This window comes from Sus scrofa, unplaced genomic scaffold (assembly GCF_000003025.6).
Source record: "Sus scrofa isolate TJ Tabasco breed Duroc unplaced genomic scaffold, Sscrofa11.1 Contig1914, whole genome shotgun sequence".
Lineage (NCBI taxonomy): Eukaryota > Metazoa > Chordata > Mammalia > Artiodactyla > Suidae > Sus > Sus scrofa.
This window is the reverse complement of record NW_018084979.1, coordinates 2,294,964-2,311,064: the sequence shown is the minus strand read 5'-3', so window position 1 is coordinate 2,311,064 and position 16,101 is coordinate 2,294,964. Positions and strand designations below refer to the sequence as shown.

Below are 16,101 nucleotides of genomic sequence, written 5' to 3'. Positions count from 1 at the left end.
TAGTCTAGCCTGTTGAGTACATTCATCTTTGGATTTTTATAATGAGTCTCTGCTAATTTACTAATGTTTTCATACTTAAAATGTTTTGCTTTACAAAGGAGCATGTATGTTATGTTCGAAGTTTGGTTCTTCCATCATAAAAAAAATAGTTCTATTTCCATCTGATAACTTTTGGATAGAGATCGTTTCTTACAGGCGGATAGGGATGAACAACCTGAGTGGTTGTGCTGGGTTTTTTAGGTATTCCGCTGTTTTGTTTCTGAGCTCTTCAAGTAGAAACTTAAGCTTTGGGGTCGGACACTCTGGCACTTCTTAGTCACACGACCTCCCACAGTCCTTCAGTCTGCTGTGACACGGATCACCCTCGTGCCTTGCTCCGTGAACTAAGGGCCTGTGTGAACGTAGTAAGCACTGAAATAATAGCTGTTTTATTATCAATAAATTGTAAAAGGCCTTTGAAGTTAAGTATCTCGTTATAAACTTTATTCTGATTTTAAGTGCCTAAGATATGTTAGTACTAGCAGAATTTGAAAAAAAATTGTAGCTCTGTATGTATCCTACCTCCAACAAGCAATTTTCCTAAGCATAAAACATGCACAAGGCATTTATTATGGAAACTTATTTTAAAACCTTGAGGTTTCGCTTTTTAAAGGTGATGACGAAGCTTAGGCAAGTTTTTTTTTAAATGATGGGTTTTATATGGAGATTAGCGAATTAATGTTTAGTTTTCCTTTTCATAGTGACTTGTGGATCCTGGTTACAGCTGTTACTGAACAGTGCTAACACCCGAATTTTTTCTTCCATGGAACTCACCTAATTAGGTGAAACTTTATCTTCCATATCACTCTGCTGTAACAACAGTGGTCTGTCTTGTTTCATTAGGACATCTTATCATGGTTCATGTCATTAGTGCCTGAATTTAGATTCCACAAGGCCTTCAGGGACATCTGTTGAGGTATTTTTCCTTTGTAAATGGCATAGATTATCTCCAGGCACTGGGACTTTTGTTTTCTGCACCGCAGTTTTGCTTGGTTTTCTAAAGAAGAGGAATATTTTGGAGAATGACAACTCAGAGCATTATAAGCAAATTCAGAGTAGCATCATGGTTTTCAAGAGCTGGCTCAAATTTGAGAGACGAAGTGGACAGAGTTATTTGTAAAAACATTGTAGTGCTGTTGGACTTTTCCGTTATAAGTTATGTTCTGGCCTTGTGTAGATGAATAGTATTTGCTATGGTGTCTCCACATGTCACTTCAAAGTGCTCTCAGAGACATTAGCATTACTAATTATCCTTGTCTTAAGCTTCGTTTCCTGCTGCCAAGGGCTAGCACTCAACTCTTCTTATTAGCAAACATGAGAAACAGGGTTTGTGTAGTTACAAATCTTTATGATAAGGAAAAAAGAAATATATACAAGATCCATTTAAAGATGTTTCCATTGGGAAAAATATTTTACTGATTGCATAGTGTGTTTTTTTGTTGTTGTTGTTGTTTGTTTTTGTTTTTTCCTTTTTACAGCTGCACCTGCAGCTTATGGAAGTTCCCTGGGCCAGGGGTCAAATTGGAGCTGTAACTGCGATCTATGCCACAGCCACTGCAGTACCAAATCTAGGCTGCATCTTCAACCTATACTGCAGCCTATGGCAACGTCAGATCCTTAATCCACTAAGCCACAACAGGAACTCCTGATTTTATAGACTGAATCACTGGTATAGCTAGATTTTTTCTTTTTTTTTTTTTTTTTTTTGCCATGCCCATGGCATGTGGAAGTTCCTGAGGCTAGGGATCAAACTCATGCCACAGCAGTGACCCAGGCTGCAGCAGTGACAGTGCTGGGTCCTTAACCCACTGAGCCACAGAGGGACTCCAGAATTCACCCTTTTGAAGTATATAATTTAGTGCTTTTAATAAAGTCATAAATTTGTGTAACCATTACCACAATCTAATTTCAGAACTTTTTTTTAATCACCCTAAGAAGAAACCCTGTACCCATTAGCAGTCACTTCCTGTTCCTCCCTCCTCCCATCCCCTGGCAACCCCTAATCTACTTTCTGTCTCTGGATTTTCCTGTTTGGGACATCGCATGTAAATGGAGTCATACATGTGACCTTTTGTGTCTGTCTTCTTTGACTTGGCGTAACTTTTCTAAGGTTGATCCGTATTTGTGCCTTTTACTTCATTCCTTTTTATGACCAAGTAATAGTCCATTGTATGGATAGATATATAGCACTTGTTTATCCATTCGTCAGTTTGGGCTGTTTCCCTTTTTTTGGCTGTTATGAATAATACTGCTATAAACATTTTTGTTCAAGTTTTTTTATAGACATGTTTTTAATTCTCTTAGGTGTATATCTAGGAGTGGATCAGTGTATTTTTAAGGAATACATATAGGGATATATTTTCTTAAATTTTACAAAGAAATATGTGGAAAGAAAAAGCCTTATTTTGAGAATTGTTGGTACACCTAATTCAAGATTTCAAAAGGTCAAGAATTTAATTAAAACATCTGTTAGATAGTCTTTATAGTTGAATAATTAGAAAAAATGCATGAGTCTTTGTTCAGATTCCCTCGTATGATTAACTTTGCATTTCAGGTAAATAGGCACTAGATAAAAATTGGTTAATTGAGAAGGTATTTAAAATGGGGAGTATATTGTAAGTATGAAGGTATTTATTAAAATTTTGCTGTCTTTGTGTTTTTATTTTGAAGCAGTTTAGAGTAGTGGTTCAGTTTTGGAATCAGTCAGACCAGGGTTAAATCCTGCTCTGGTATTTAACTCGATGACCTTGGGCAAGTTATTTAACCTCTCCAAGTCTCCTTCCCTAATCTGCAAAATTAAGGGTGGTAGTTATCTCACAAAGTTGGTGTGAGAATTGAGAATGTGTGAAGTGCGTGTCACAGTGCCTGGTAATAAGCATGGATAAGTGGTGATGGGAGTGCTTTTTGCCTGGTGTAGTGATTTTTCCTGTTTCATTTAATCCTAGCGGGTTTCATGAGGCCCTGAGACTAGTATCTTCCAAACTTCTTGGCCCCTACCAACACCAAGAAACCTCTTTTACCAGGTGACCCAGTCTTATACATAGACACACACTCTTGTGTCTCTCTGTATGGGTAGATGGAGTCAGACTGTCAGGAGACCACACTTAACTTTGACCATGTGTAGTGTACTCTTTTAGTTTTTAAACTTCAATTAATAGGGTCTATTTTTTTTTTTTTTTCTTTTTAGGGCCACACCCTCGGCATATGGAAATTTCCAGGCTAGGGGTCGAATCAGAGCTCTAGCTGCTGGCCTACACCACAGCCACAGCAACACCAGATCCAAGCCGCATCTGTGACCCACACCAGAGCTTGTGGCAACACTGGATCCTTAATCCACTGAGTGAGGCCCAAGGATCAAACCCGGTACTAGTCAGGTTCGTAACCAGCTGAGCCACAATGGGAACCCCGTTAATAGACTCTATTTTTAACAGCAGTTTTAGGTTTACAGAAAAATGGAGCCCCAACAGTTTTCCCTGTTAATAACATCTTGCTTTAGTGGAGTACATTTATTGTGATTAATGAATGAATGTTTATACGTAATTATTAACTAAAGTCCATAGTTTACGTGAGGGCTCACTCTTTGTGTTGTACATTTCTGTGGGTGTTGACAACGGTCATTTACTTAGCAAGATGGTATCATGCAGAGTAGTATACTGCCCTAAAAATCCTTTGTGCTTCACTTATTCGTCCTCCCACCCTGAGCCCCTGGCAACCACCGATCTTTACTGTCTCCATAGTTTTTCTTTTCCAGAATGTCACATTGTTGGACTCATACGGTAAGTGGCCTTTCAGACTGGATTCTTACACTTAGCCATATGCAATTATGTTTCCTCCATGTCTCTTTATGACTTGCTAGCTCATTTCTTTTTATCACCGCATGACACTCCGTTGGCTGGATGAACCATTCACTTTCTGAAGGATATCTTGGTGACTTCCAAGTTTCGGCAGTTAGGAATAAAGCCACCATAAACATTAGTATGTAGGTTTTTGTGTGGATATAAGGTTTCAGCTCATTTGGGTAAATACCAAGAATCTTAATTGCTGGTTCCGATGCTAAGTATGTGTTGAGTTTTGTAAGAAATCGCCAGGCTGTCTTCCAAAGCGGCTGTGCCCTTCTGCATTTCTCCCATCCAGTCCCTGTTGCTCCACGTCTTCACAGCATCTTGTGTCGCCAGTGTTCTGGATTTTGACCATTCCGGTAGGTGTATGGTGGTGTCTCTTTGTCTTCATTTGCGGTTCCCGAATGACCTATGATGAGCATCTTTCCCATCCTGATTTGCCGTCTGTGTATCTTCTTTGACGAGGTGTTTGTTTGGATCTTCGTCCATTTTTTGGTTGGGTTTTTTGTTTTCTTCTTATTGAGTTTTAAGAGTTCTATGTATTTTTAGGATACAAGTCTTTTTCAGATATGTGTTTTATAAATACTTTCTCCTAGACCGAAACTTGTCTTTTCATTCTCTTAATACTGTTTTGTATTGTTCTGTTCTATTAAAACACAAACCTGATCCTGAGGCACTGCTTGATTTTACAGCACATTAGTAGGTCACAGCCTGTGCCTTGAAGATCACTGTTCTGTTTCCATAATGTTCACGTGGACACTGTCATTTAAGCACCTGTCCCTCGGGCAGTGATTCCCAACATTGATTAACAGGGTTGTCAGAGATGGTACTGCCCTTCTCCTATTCTGGAGGGTTCTTTAAGTTGTAGTGAATAAATTAAATTTGGCCAGCTGCATCGCCTTCACACATAGTACGGAGTAATGACGTATTGAGGCATTATAAGGAGCTTCATGGGTTTTGCATTTCTCAAAGGTTTTAGACAGGTTCCCTCAAAATGGATGTGCTTTTTAAATCCTGGAAGGATTAGGGAAATATGGTGAAGGGATGTTAAGATGTATGCTTTCTATTCCCAGGAATAGAATTTCCACATTCCTAGGAATAGCATAACCAAATTTCACTACTTCTAGTTGGTGAGAAGAATTTTTTTTTCTTTTTTGGCTGCACCTGTGGCATATGAAAATTCATGCTCCAGGGAGTGAATCTGAGCCACAGCTGTGACCTGCGTTAACGCCAGATCCTTAACCTGCTGCACCACAGCAGGAAGTCCAGGAAATTTTTATGTGATAGAATATATATTTAATGTTAAATTATTAAAACAAAAATAGTGACTTGAACTAAACAGAATTGATATGATTACTAAGGATCTAATTTAATGGTCATTTGCCTGTATTAGTTTCTTCTTATGAATAGATGCTACTCAAATATTTAAGTGTATCAAACACTGTAAATAGCTATAATGGAAAAAATAAAAATCATAAAAAATATTTAAGTGTATCCATCCTCTCAAGAGTGTTAAATATTTATCCCTGTAGTCTTATTTAGAAAAGGAAATTTCATTGCTCTTCAAAGGCTAGTTCTGTTTCTTTGCCAAAATAATATTAAATTCCAGATATGAAAACTGAACTTAATATGATCTTACTAGACAATTTATCTTCTTTGGAGTTATTTCTCTTTTCTTTCTTTTTTTTTTTTTTTTTTTTTTTTTTTTGGCTGTGTCTGAAGCATGCAGAAGTTCCCTGGCCAGGGATTGAACCTGTGTCCCATCAGTGACCCTTGCCACAGCAGTGACAACACTGGATCCTTAACCCACTAGGCCACCAGGGAACTCCCTGGAGTTAATTCTTTTCCCTAAAATTTGTAGGAGTGGGAGTGGGAGTCCCTGAACCCCCTCGACACCCCACCCCCCCCTGCAGTGGTACTCTCCCTCTGACATCCTGCAGTGCCACCTTGTAAAAAGAGAGAAAGCTTAAACAAGCGACATCTGTGCCTCTCTAGGTTTGAGTGAAATCTACCAAGTATCATGTATCATATATGCAGGCTTCTGACTTTCACACTAATGGTTTTTTGTTTGTTCGTTTGTTTGTTTTTGTATTTTTTTTTTTTAGGGCTGTACCCGTGGCACGTGGAAGTTCCCAGGCTGAGTCGAATCGGAGCTGCAGCTGCCGGCCTACACCACAGCCACAGCAACGCTGCATCTGAGTGGCATCTGCAACCTATGGCACAGCTCATGGCAACACTGGATCCTTAACCCACTGAGTAGGGCCAGGGATCAAACCCATGTCCTCGTGGATGTTAGTTGGGTTTGTTACCGCTGAGCCACAACAAGAACTCATTTTTTTTTTCTAGTACACTAACGTTTGTAGAAGATTTTTTACTTTCCTCTCTCTGATGTGGACTCAGTAATTAGAGGGGTAAAATACTGGCTGTTTTTCCTTAAACTTTTTTTTTCGGCCGTGGCGTGCAGCAGCTTGATGTGGGATCTCAGTTCCCAGACCAGATCCCGCTGGGCCTGCATTGGTGAAGGCACCAAGTCTCAACCACTAGACCACCAGGGAATTCTCTGGCTTTTTTTTTTCTTCCCTATAGAGACCTTGAAGAAGGCAGCCACCTGCCCTTCATGACTTAACCTGTGGTAAAAAGAAATCTTTTATATATTTGGGGGAGTTTACTGCGTGTACACTGTGTGCCGGGCACTACCCAGGCGCCAGTGATAGGGTCGTGAACCAGCTAAAATCCCAACTCTCAGGGAGCTTATGTTGTAGGGAGAGGAGACAGGGTGAACAACGTAGGTCAAGTGGTGGTGAAAGCAAAGAAGAGGAAGAGCAGGGAGAGGCTAGAGCGTGGAAGAGTAATGCTCTCGGCGACGGCGCGGTTAGAAAAGGCTCCCTGAGGAGGCGGCGCTGCACCGAGAGGGGCCTGACGGAGGGGGCTGATGCTGCCCTGTTGGCAGCCGCGGGAAGAGGGGTCCAGTAAAGAACAGCAGGTGCAGAGGCCTTGAGGCAGGAGCTGGCTCGCTCTGTTGGCAGAGTGTGAAAATGCCAGTGTGGGGGTTCAGGGGGGTGAGGGGAGGTGTGGTGAGAGGCAGGCCCCTGGGACCTTCTGGGCAGAACCCAGGACTTTGGAATTTATTCAGAGAGAGGTAGGAAACCATGGAGAGACTTGAGTGAAGTGATGTATCTGAAGGGCAAGAGTGAAAACAGAGCAGGGAGGTTGCTCCTGGACATGTCCAGACTGGGGCGTGGTGGCGGCCCGGGCCAGCGCCGTAGCAGTGGAAACACGTGGTCGGCTTCTGGGACATGACGTTAGGGCCAGCAGGACTGCTCACTCGGTGGTGGTGGGGAAGGAGAGAGAAGGGAGTCCGGAGGGCCTGGCAGGTCTCTGACTTTATGCTCCCGGCCTGTGCAGGTGGGCAAGGGCTCCCCAGAGTGTATTTTTCAGCCTCTGAGAAGCTGATTCAGGAAAGTGGGAGGAGGCATTCAGGGTGATAGTTCAGACCTACTTTTCCTCACAGTCCTAATGTTTCTAAGATTCTAAACTTTGTAAACAGTGTTGCAACATTCGCACCAGAAGGGAGCTTAGTGTCCATCCTCACAGTGGGAAGTGTGGCCCCTGGGAAGTGGCAAGCGCCCCTTGGTGTCCTCCTAGCGGCTTTTGTGAGCTGTTTACTCATAAGCTACTTAGTGAGTTATCACAAGTTAGGAGAATTTAATATAGCTTTTACTGTCTTATTTCTCTTCAGTTATATTTTGTTATCCCTGAGTTTCCTTTCCTTTAGAAAATGGAAATAGGTGGGGTTGGTGCATTGAGGGATCTGATGCTTTTCCTGAGCGGATCAGGGCCAGAAAAGTCTGAGAGACATTGTCCTGAGGGGGTTCCCTCTGTGTTATGTACTGAGCTCCTGACAAGAAGCCAGGACCCAGAGATGGACAAAGGGCAGCTTCCCCAGACAGTCACAGCAGAGTCAGTGGCAGAGCCCAGGACAGAGCTTGAATTTCCAGTTCCAGGCGTCTTTGTATCACAGAAGTAGAGCTTGTCTTTCCCAATTTATATGCCATGAAATTCACCTTTTTTTTTTTTTTTTTTTTTGCTTTTTAGGGCTGTACCTGTGGCACATGAAAGTTCCCAGGCTGGGGGTCACATCGGAGCTGCAGCGGATGGCCCATGCCACAGCCATGTCAATCTGAGTTGTGTCGATGACACATGCCACAGCTCACAGCAATGCCGGATCCTTAACCCACTGATCGAGGCCAGGGATTAAACCTGCATCCTCGTGGATGCCAGTGGGGCTCATTACCTGCTGAGTCACAATGGGAACTCCACATTCACCCATTTGAAGTGAACAACGCAGTGATCTTTAATAAATTTATGGAGTCGTACAACCTCCACCACCATCTAATTTTAGAAATTTCTATTACCCGAAAAAGTAATGTTGTGCCTATTTGTAGTCACTCCCCATTTTATCTAGTTTCTGTGTCTGCAGATTTGCCTATTGCAGACATTTTGTGAGATATGTGGTATTATCTGGCCTCTTCGAATGCCCTAGCTTAATGTTTTCAAGGTCTGTTTCTGTTGTAGCCTGTATCAGCACTTTGTTCCTTTTTATGGGGCTTTGTTCCTTTTTATTTTCCATTGTACAATACACTACATTTAATTTTTCCATCCATCAGTTGATGGACATTTGGGTTGTTTACATTTGGGGGCTATTAGGGATGATGCTACTAGGAGCATTTGCATATGAGACTTTGTGTGGACAATGTCCTTTTATTCTCCTGGCTGGGTAGCTGGGGTGGAGTTGCTGGGTCATGTGGTAAATATGTTTAACATTTTTTTTTTTTTTTTGTCTTTTTGCTATTTCTTGGGCCTCTCCCGTGGCATATGGAGGTTCCCAGGCTAGGGGTCCAATCAGAGCTGTAGCCACCAGCCTATGCCAGAGCCATAGCAACACGGGATCCAAGCCACGTCTGTGACCTACACCACAGCTCACGGCAATGCCGGAACCTTAACCCAATGAGCGAGGCCCACTGAACTCCCTATGTTTAACATTTTTAAGAAACTGCAGAGCAGTTTTTCAAAATGGCTATGCCAGAGTTCTTGTCGTGGTGCAGCGGTTAACGAATCCGACTAGGAACCATGAGGTTGCGGGTTCGATCCCTGGCCTCACTCAGTGGGTTAAGGTTCTGGCGTTGCCGTGGGCTGTGGTGTAGGTCACAGACATGGCTCGGATCTGGAGTGGCTGTGGCTGTGGTATAGGCTGGCAGCTGTAACTCTGATTTGACCCCTAGCCTGGGAACCTCCATATGCTGCAGGTGCAGCCCTAGAAAGCAAAACAAACAAGACAAAATGGCTACACCATTTTATTTTTCCACTACCAGTTTATGAGACCTCCAGTTCTCCTTATCCTCGTCAACACTTGTCACTGTCTGTGTTTTCCATTATAGGATAGTTTCTTTCTTTCTTTCTTTTTTTTTTTTTTGTTATGGGTGATTTCTGGCTTTGAGAAATAATTGGCACATAACATTGTACCATTGTCTAATTGACATATAACGTTATGGAACATTGTGTACGGTGTGATGATTTGATATTGCAGATAGTGTCTAATTTTTAATGGCTTATACATCCCTAATTTGTGCTTTGCTTTGATTTCCTTGGACCAAGAACATCCTTAAATAACAAGTTTGCAAATGTTTTAAAGGCTCTACTGTGTAGATTACTTAAATTAGTGATTGATTCCAATTGATTTTCTTTATGTAGCTCAGTTGTTCTTGAGAATGAGGGTAAGGTGACCTCTTAGCTGACTTGATAAGCTAGGTGTCTGCCTGCTCGCCTGCCTCCGTCTTCATTTACTGAGCAGCACATATAGTTCACTCAGGCCCTGAGTTAGAGAACACAAGTTCTGCCCTCAGTGGCCTTGTGGCCATTCTGACTTAAAAAAATTTTTTTTCATTCCTTGTTTTTTAATAACTTTTTTTTTCTTTTGCTGTACTCCAGGCCAGGGATCGAACCCACACTGCTGCAGTGACGATGCTGGATCCCTAACTTGAGGTGCCACAAAAGAATTCCTCCAATTTAAAAAGAATTTTTGGGAGTTCCCGTTGTGGCTCAGTACTTAACAAACCTGACTAGGATCCATGAGGATGCGGGTTCAATCCTTGGCCTTGCTCAGTGGGTCAGGGACCTGGCGTTGCCATGAGCTGTAGTGTAGGTCGAAGACAGGGCTCAGCCGTTGCTGTGGCTGTGGTGTAAGCCGGCTGTAGCTCTGATTGGACCCCTAGCCTGGGAACTCCCATATGCTGCAAGTGTGGCCCTAAAAAGCAAAAAAAAAAAAAAAAATTTTTTTGGTGGCCCCGAGGCGTATAGACTTCCCTGGTCAGGGATCAGATCCCAGCTACAGTTGGGACCTATCAGCAATCCCGGATCTTTAACCCACTGTGCTGGGCTGGGGATCGAACCTGCGTCCCAGAACTCCAGAGATGCTGCCAGTGCTGTTGTGCCACAGCAGGAACTCCAACTTAAAAAAATGTGTGTCTTCTTTGGAACGGATAAGCAATGAGATCCTGCTGTATAGCACTGGGAACTCTATCTAGTCACTTATGATGGAGCATGATAGAATATAATGTGAGAAAAAAGAATGTATACATGTGTGTGTGACTGGGTCACCCTGCTTACAATAGACAATTGACAGAACCCTGTAAACCAGCTATAATGGAAAAAATAAAAATCATTATAAAATAAAAAATAATAAGACAAAAATAAATAAAATCACACACACAAAATGTGCATCTTGAGACACAGATGATTTCAAGAACAGGTGACGGGCCGTAACTCGTTCCTATGAGTAGTAAACACTGTTCCATAGAGGATGTAATCCTTGAAAACCACTGATAATTTAGTGTAAGAATGTTGTGCTAGAAATAGCCACAGTCTGTTATAGGAGAGCAAAAGCGGGGGCTCTGACTCACATTGGGTCGGGATGGGTAGACACCGGTGTCAGGAAATACATCTAAGAGGAGGTGGGCAGGAGCTGGCAGGGTCTGTTAGTGTGACTTGTCTGGGCAGAGGGAACAGTTTGAGGAAATGCATATAAGGCATCTTATCACATGTTGTACTTGTTACAGCAATTGTATGAATCTTTGTGTGTTTTTCTAACTGTAGATAACCAAATCTTTTATTGTCAACATACTAATATTTCAGGAAGAATAAACATTCACTTCTTTTTTTCTTTGTCCTCTTAATCCTTAACCCTATTCATTTCTATTTTATACCTATGATTAAGAAAGAAAAACATAACTACCCATTAGGTTGTGATATACTACTGGTTGTAATATATATTGTGATTTCAAAGCTGTTAAGATATTTTTTAAATGCATCTAGAATTAATAGGTATGATATTTGTCTTGGAGATGCTTCAGTTTCTTTTAATCTAATGAAACCTTGCTAGAATAATGGTAGCAGTCACATGCCTTTTCAGTTCTAAATTTAGGGGATGCTTTAGGGAAGTATTACCATCCAGGTTAATGCCAGCTTAATTTATCTCGAAAGCTTTTAAATCTGTCATGATTATAAAGAAATTAGCTTTGGTTGAGTAGTAGAGATTAGAGTGGAATTTTGGGTTTTTTCCACAGCATGCAGTGGCTTGATGTGGGCTCTCAATTCCCAGACCAAGGATTGAACCCCAGCAGCAGCAGTGAAAGTCCTAACCACTAGCTCACTAGGAAACTCCCTAGGAGAAATGACTTTTGCTAATATTAGGAAAGATAGGGTTTACTAAAGACTATGAAATAGAATTAAAAACTGAAGTAATTTATAGTGACTTTTGGATAAGTTATCTAGGGGTTCTTAGCTTTTAAAAATAAGTGTTCAGGAGACAGTGCTTTGGGAAAGACACCCAGTGTTCTCCTTACTTGCTGCAGTTAATAAGTCCTCTTTTCTGAAAAAATATGTACATACATAAATGTAACTCTGCCAGTCTGCCTCTCTTCCCCTCCCCCCTTCCTACTGAACTTATTCATGAGCTGAAAAGTCTTGGTAATTCATAACGTGTCCCCAAACAGTGTCATGCCGTCATTCATTCGGACAGCAAGTTCCTAAAAAACTCTTGAGCAGAGAAGCACAGTCGCGCCTTTGAGGCTGCTGCTAAGTGCCCTTGGGAGTGGTGAGCATGCGGGCCGTGGGTCCAGAAGCAGATGACTAGGTAAACCTTGCCTTGCTCTGGTGCGGCCTCTGCAGTTGGCACGAGGGGTAAAGGATGAGGACTGAAGAAGACAGGAGCCGGGGAGATGGGGCGCTCTGCTGGCTGCTACTGTCTCACGGCCATACGCACATGCGGAGAAGACACTTGCAGAAATATGTTCACTAGGAGGTCCCGTCGTGGCGCAGCGGCTAACGAACCCGACCAGGAACCATGAGGTGGCGGGTTCGATCCCTGGCCTTGCTCAGGGGGTTAGGGATCCGGCGTTGCCGTGAGCTGTGGTGTAGGTCGCAGACGCGGCTCGGATCCCAAGTTGCTATGACTCTGGCGTGGGCCGGCGGCTACAGCTCCGATTAGACCCCTAACCTGGGAACCTCCATATGCCGAGGGAGTGGCACAAGAAATGGGAGAAAAAAAAAAGTTCACTAATTTGAAATTTTGATTTGTAAAGCATGGTTTGGGAAAATATTAGATCTTGAAAAATTTTATAGGCTATAAAATCTCATGGGAGAATATTTACCATTGGAAGTATAAAAATAAATGTGTGTAAACAGTAAAAATATATCCCAATTGGTCTGGTGAAACTTGTATATTATTGAGGCCCTTCAGTTCTGGAGTTATTTGCATTGGATCCAGAAATCACCTATTTTATTCCCAATTCTATAGATTGCAGGCCATTTATGTCAGTGTTTAAAAGCTCTCAACTTTTGGAGTTCCCATCATGGCTCAGTGGTTAACGAATCTGACTAGGAACCATGAGGTTGCGGGCCTTGTTCAGTGGGTTAAGGACCCAGCGTTGCCGTGAGCTGTGGTGTAGGTTGCAGACGTGGCTCGGATCCTGCGTTGCTGTGGTTCTGGCATAGGCCGGTGGCTACAGCTCCGATTTGACCCCTAGCCTGGGAACCTCCATACGCCGCGGGAGCAGCCCAAGAAATGGCAAAAAAAAAACAAACCCTCAGTTTTTAAAAGGAAAGTCCCCTGTGGGTTAGGAGCAGAAATAACTGTTTAATTTTTTGCAGAGTAGAAATGTGCTTATAATATCCTAGAAGAGCTGAAGAAAAAATACTTGTTTATTGAACAGACTGGATGCATCTTACTTAGATCGTGTGTAGTATTTCCTTGTAGTTTGGTGGAGGTTTTTTATTTTGTGTGTCATTCGTGGATGTGGCCAGGTTTTGGTGTGCCTGTCACATCAGATGCTGACCAAGGCAGTGGGAGTGGATGATTCAAAAGTGAATTACTTGGAGGAGCGCAGAGCCTGGTGAGGGCGGGAGCCGTGATGTAACAGAGACATGTGTGAGGAGTTACCTGATCACAGAGGAAGGTGCGTGTAACCCCCTGGTGAGAGGAGGTGGTGAGGGGAGGCTTTGTAGAGGTGGTGGCATCTGAGCTGAGTTTTGAAGGGTGAATAGGAGTTTATAGGGAAACAGGAAGGGCGCTGGGGCAGAAGGACAGTGAGCAGCCTGAGAGAGCTTGATTGGAGTTGAGGGAGCAAGGTTCAGTGCAGGAAGGAACCAGGTCTGGGAGGCTAGGAATCTGTTTGCTGTGCTAGGAGTTTGAGTTGATGCTGTAGTCCAGGCTTTCTCAGAGGGTATTGTGTGGAAATCCAAGCCCCGGAGCCTCTCTGGGGGAAAGGCAGAGACTCACAGGAACATTACAACATTAGATAGTGTGCAGTAACAAAACCTGCTTCCTGTCCATAAGCCAGCAGAAATGTTTTGGGAAGGACTACCGTTAGGGCAGAGCTCCTGAGATTTCAAGCCAGGGAGTATCTTCCCTTGATTTGCATTTAGAAAATGAACTGGCAGCGATCAAGGGTCGTTGGAGTGAGGGGGGACTGGTGGCATGAAAATGGTTCATAACTGTTATCAATTTTGGTGACATAAAATCTGACCGTCAGTGTAAAGATGTTTAATCTCAAAATTTAGGAATTCAGGGCACTGCTAAGAAAAAATGTTTTAACAATGAACTAAAATACTTGATTGACCACTGAGATTTTTCCGAGGAGAATTTTGGGACAAGTGCAGATGTTGTTTCTGACTTTGATCAGAGATTAAACAAATGCTTTATAATACTGTCTGATTAAAGAAAATCTTGGTTTAAACTGTACTTTAGGAGTAATGGTTTTTTAAAAATCCCTTCCCGATATCTCTTTAGATCTTAGATCTAAGTAGTAAGGCTTTTTAAGGATGTTCTTAAAAATAACGCTGGACAATTCTAATTTAAAAAATTTTTCAAGTACATTATAGTGCATTTTCACTTAAGGGTCATTTTCACTTTTTAAATTGATACGTTCTTTCATCTCCTCAATTTTTGGTCTGTTACCAGCTTTTTTTGTCGCACCTGTGGTGTGTGGCAGTTCCTGGGCCAGGGACGAACCTGCACCACAGGTGCAGTCTGTGTAATAGCTGTGGCCGTGTTGGATCCTTCACCCACTGTACCACGTGGAAACTTGCTGTTATCAATTTTTGTTCTGTTTTATTTCTTTTTTGGCTGCCCCAAGGCATATGGAGTTCCCAGGCTGGGAATCAGATCCGAGCTGTAGTTGCAACCTAAGCTGCAGCTGCAGCAACACCAAGCAGGTCCTTAACCCACTGTGCTGGGCCGGGGACGGAACCTGTGTTCCAGCACTCCCAAGGCACTGCTGATCCTGTTGTGCCGCTGCAGGAGCTCCTTCCTGTTATCAATTTTTAAGAGCCCTTTATATATTGAGGAGATTAGTTTTTTATGTGTAATATGAGTTGCAGATATTTCCCTCCAGTTTTTTTTGCTTTGATGCAAAGATTCTTGTATTTAATTACTTAAATATATCTTTTTTTATGGTGTCTGGTTTTTGAGTCATGCTTAGAAAGGGCTCTGTACTCCAAGGTTATTAAAAGGAGTTCACCTAGTTTTAGTCTAGAATTTTTATAATTTGGATTTGATTTATATTTAAATATTTGATGTTAGGAGCTTGCGTATGATGTGTAGGATGAATCCATTTTTTTTCCAGATGCGTATTTCAGTTACTCAGACGTCATTTATTTTGTGGTCTTTTCCCTCCCTCATCATTTACCATTTTCTGTTTCCGGACTTCATAATTTGTCACATTAATCTCTTTATGTGCTGGTACCTATTACTTTGAGGCTGTAGTCTGGTAGTGCTAGTTCCCGTCCAGTACTCCCTAGGCATTTTCTTGACTTGTCTTTCATTTTAATTTTTCTACAAGTGAACTTTAGAATCAGCTTAACTAATCCAGTAAGCATTTGGGGGGGTGGGAGTAGGGGTGTGGGGGGCTCACTTTCAGTTTACAGATTAATCTCTTTATTGACAGTGACTCTCAGTTGTGGCTTTAACTTAATCTTTTCTCTTACAGATGATATTAACTGTGTTCTTGAGCAACAATGAACAGATTTTAACGGAAGTTCCTGTAACACCAGAAACAACATGTCGAGATGTTGTAGAGTTTTGCAAGGAGCCTGGAGAAGGCAGTTGCCATTTAGCTGAAGTGTGGCGGGGAAATGGTACGTATTAGGCTCTATGAAGGTTGCTGCGGACGTGAAACCTAGTGTTTATCGAAGGTGGAATATTGTTTCTGGTTCTTCGCTACCTGAGGTAATAAGGAATTGATGAGGAAAATAGTGTCACATGACATGGGGACAGGATGTTAGAAACGCAGTGGATAAAAGGTACGTCACGTGACTTGCCCCGTACCATCTGAAACGAGCTGGGAGGTGGACCAGCTCCTGGGTGAAATCTCTCCTGATCGCCTGCTATCCAAGTGCATTCTCTGTCCACTGAGACCGTGACCTTAACCCTTAACGTGTTGTGTCTGTTACATGTCAAGCTGTTGATCTGCCTTTCTTCCCCGTGATGACTCCACGAAGGCAGAAACACCCTGTTCCTCTGTGTACAAAACCCTTTACGTAGTAGGCCCTTCATGAACATTTCCACATGAAGTCGGCAAGAGTTCTCTCCAGGGCAGAGAGGGTCAGGGCAAGTCAAAGGATTACTGAGCAGAATATTCTGCCGAATGATGTGAGCTTGGCTTTAGAC

At 42.5% G+C, this 16,101-nt stretch overlaps 1 protein-coding gene across 6 annotated transcripts in view; it reads left to right on the top strand.

Annotated features, from left to right (window-relative positions):
* Positions 1-16,101, top strand: part of PPP1R13B (protein phosphatase 1 regulatory subunit 13B) — a 93,849-nt gene that overhangs the window by 20,486 nt on the left and 57,262 nt on the right. For all 6 annotated transcript variants that reach the window (XR_002341078.1, XR_002341075.1, XR_002341077.1 and 3 more), the window contains exon 2: positions 15,422-15,569. Coding sequence is in view for 2 of the 6 variants with exons in the window: in XM_021081531.1 (XP_020937190.1) it covers positions 15,422-15,569 (148 nt within the window). In the remaining 4 variants the exon portion in view is untranslated. The remainder of the gene's footprint in view (positions 1-15,421; positions 15,570-16,101) is intronic.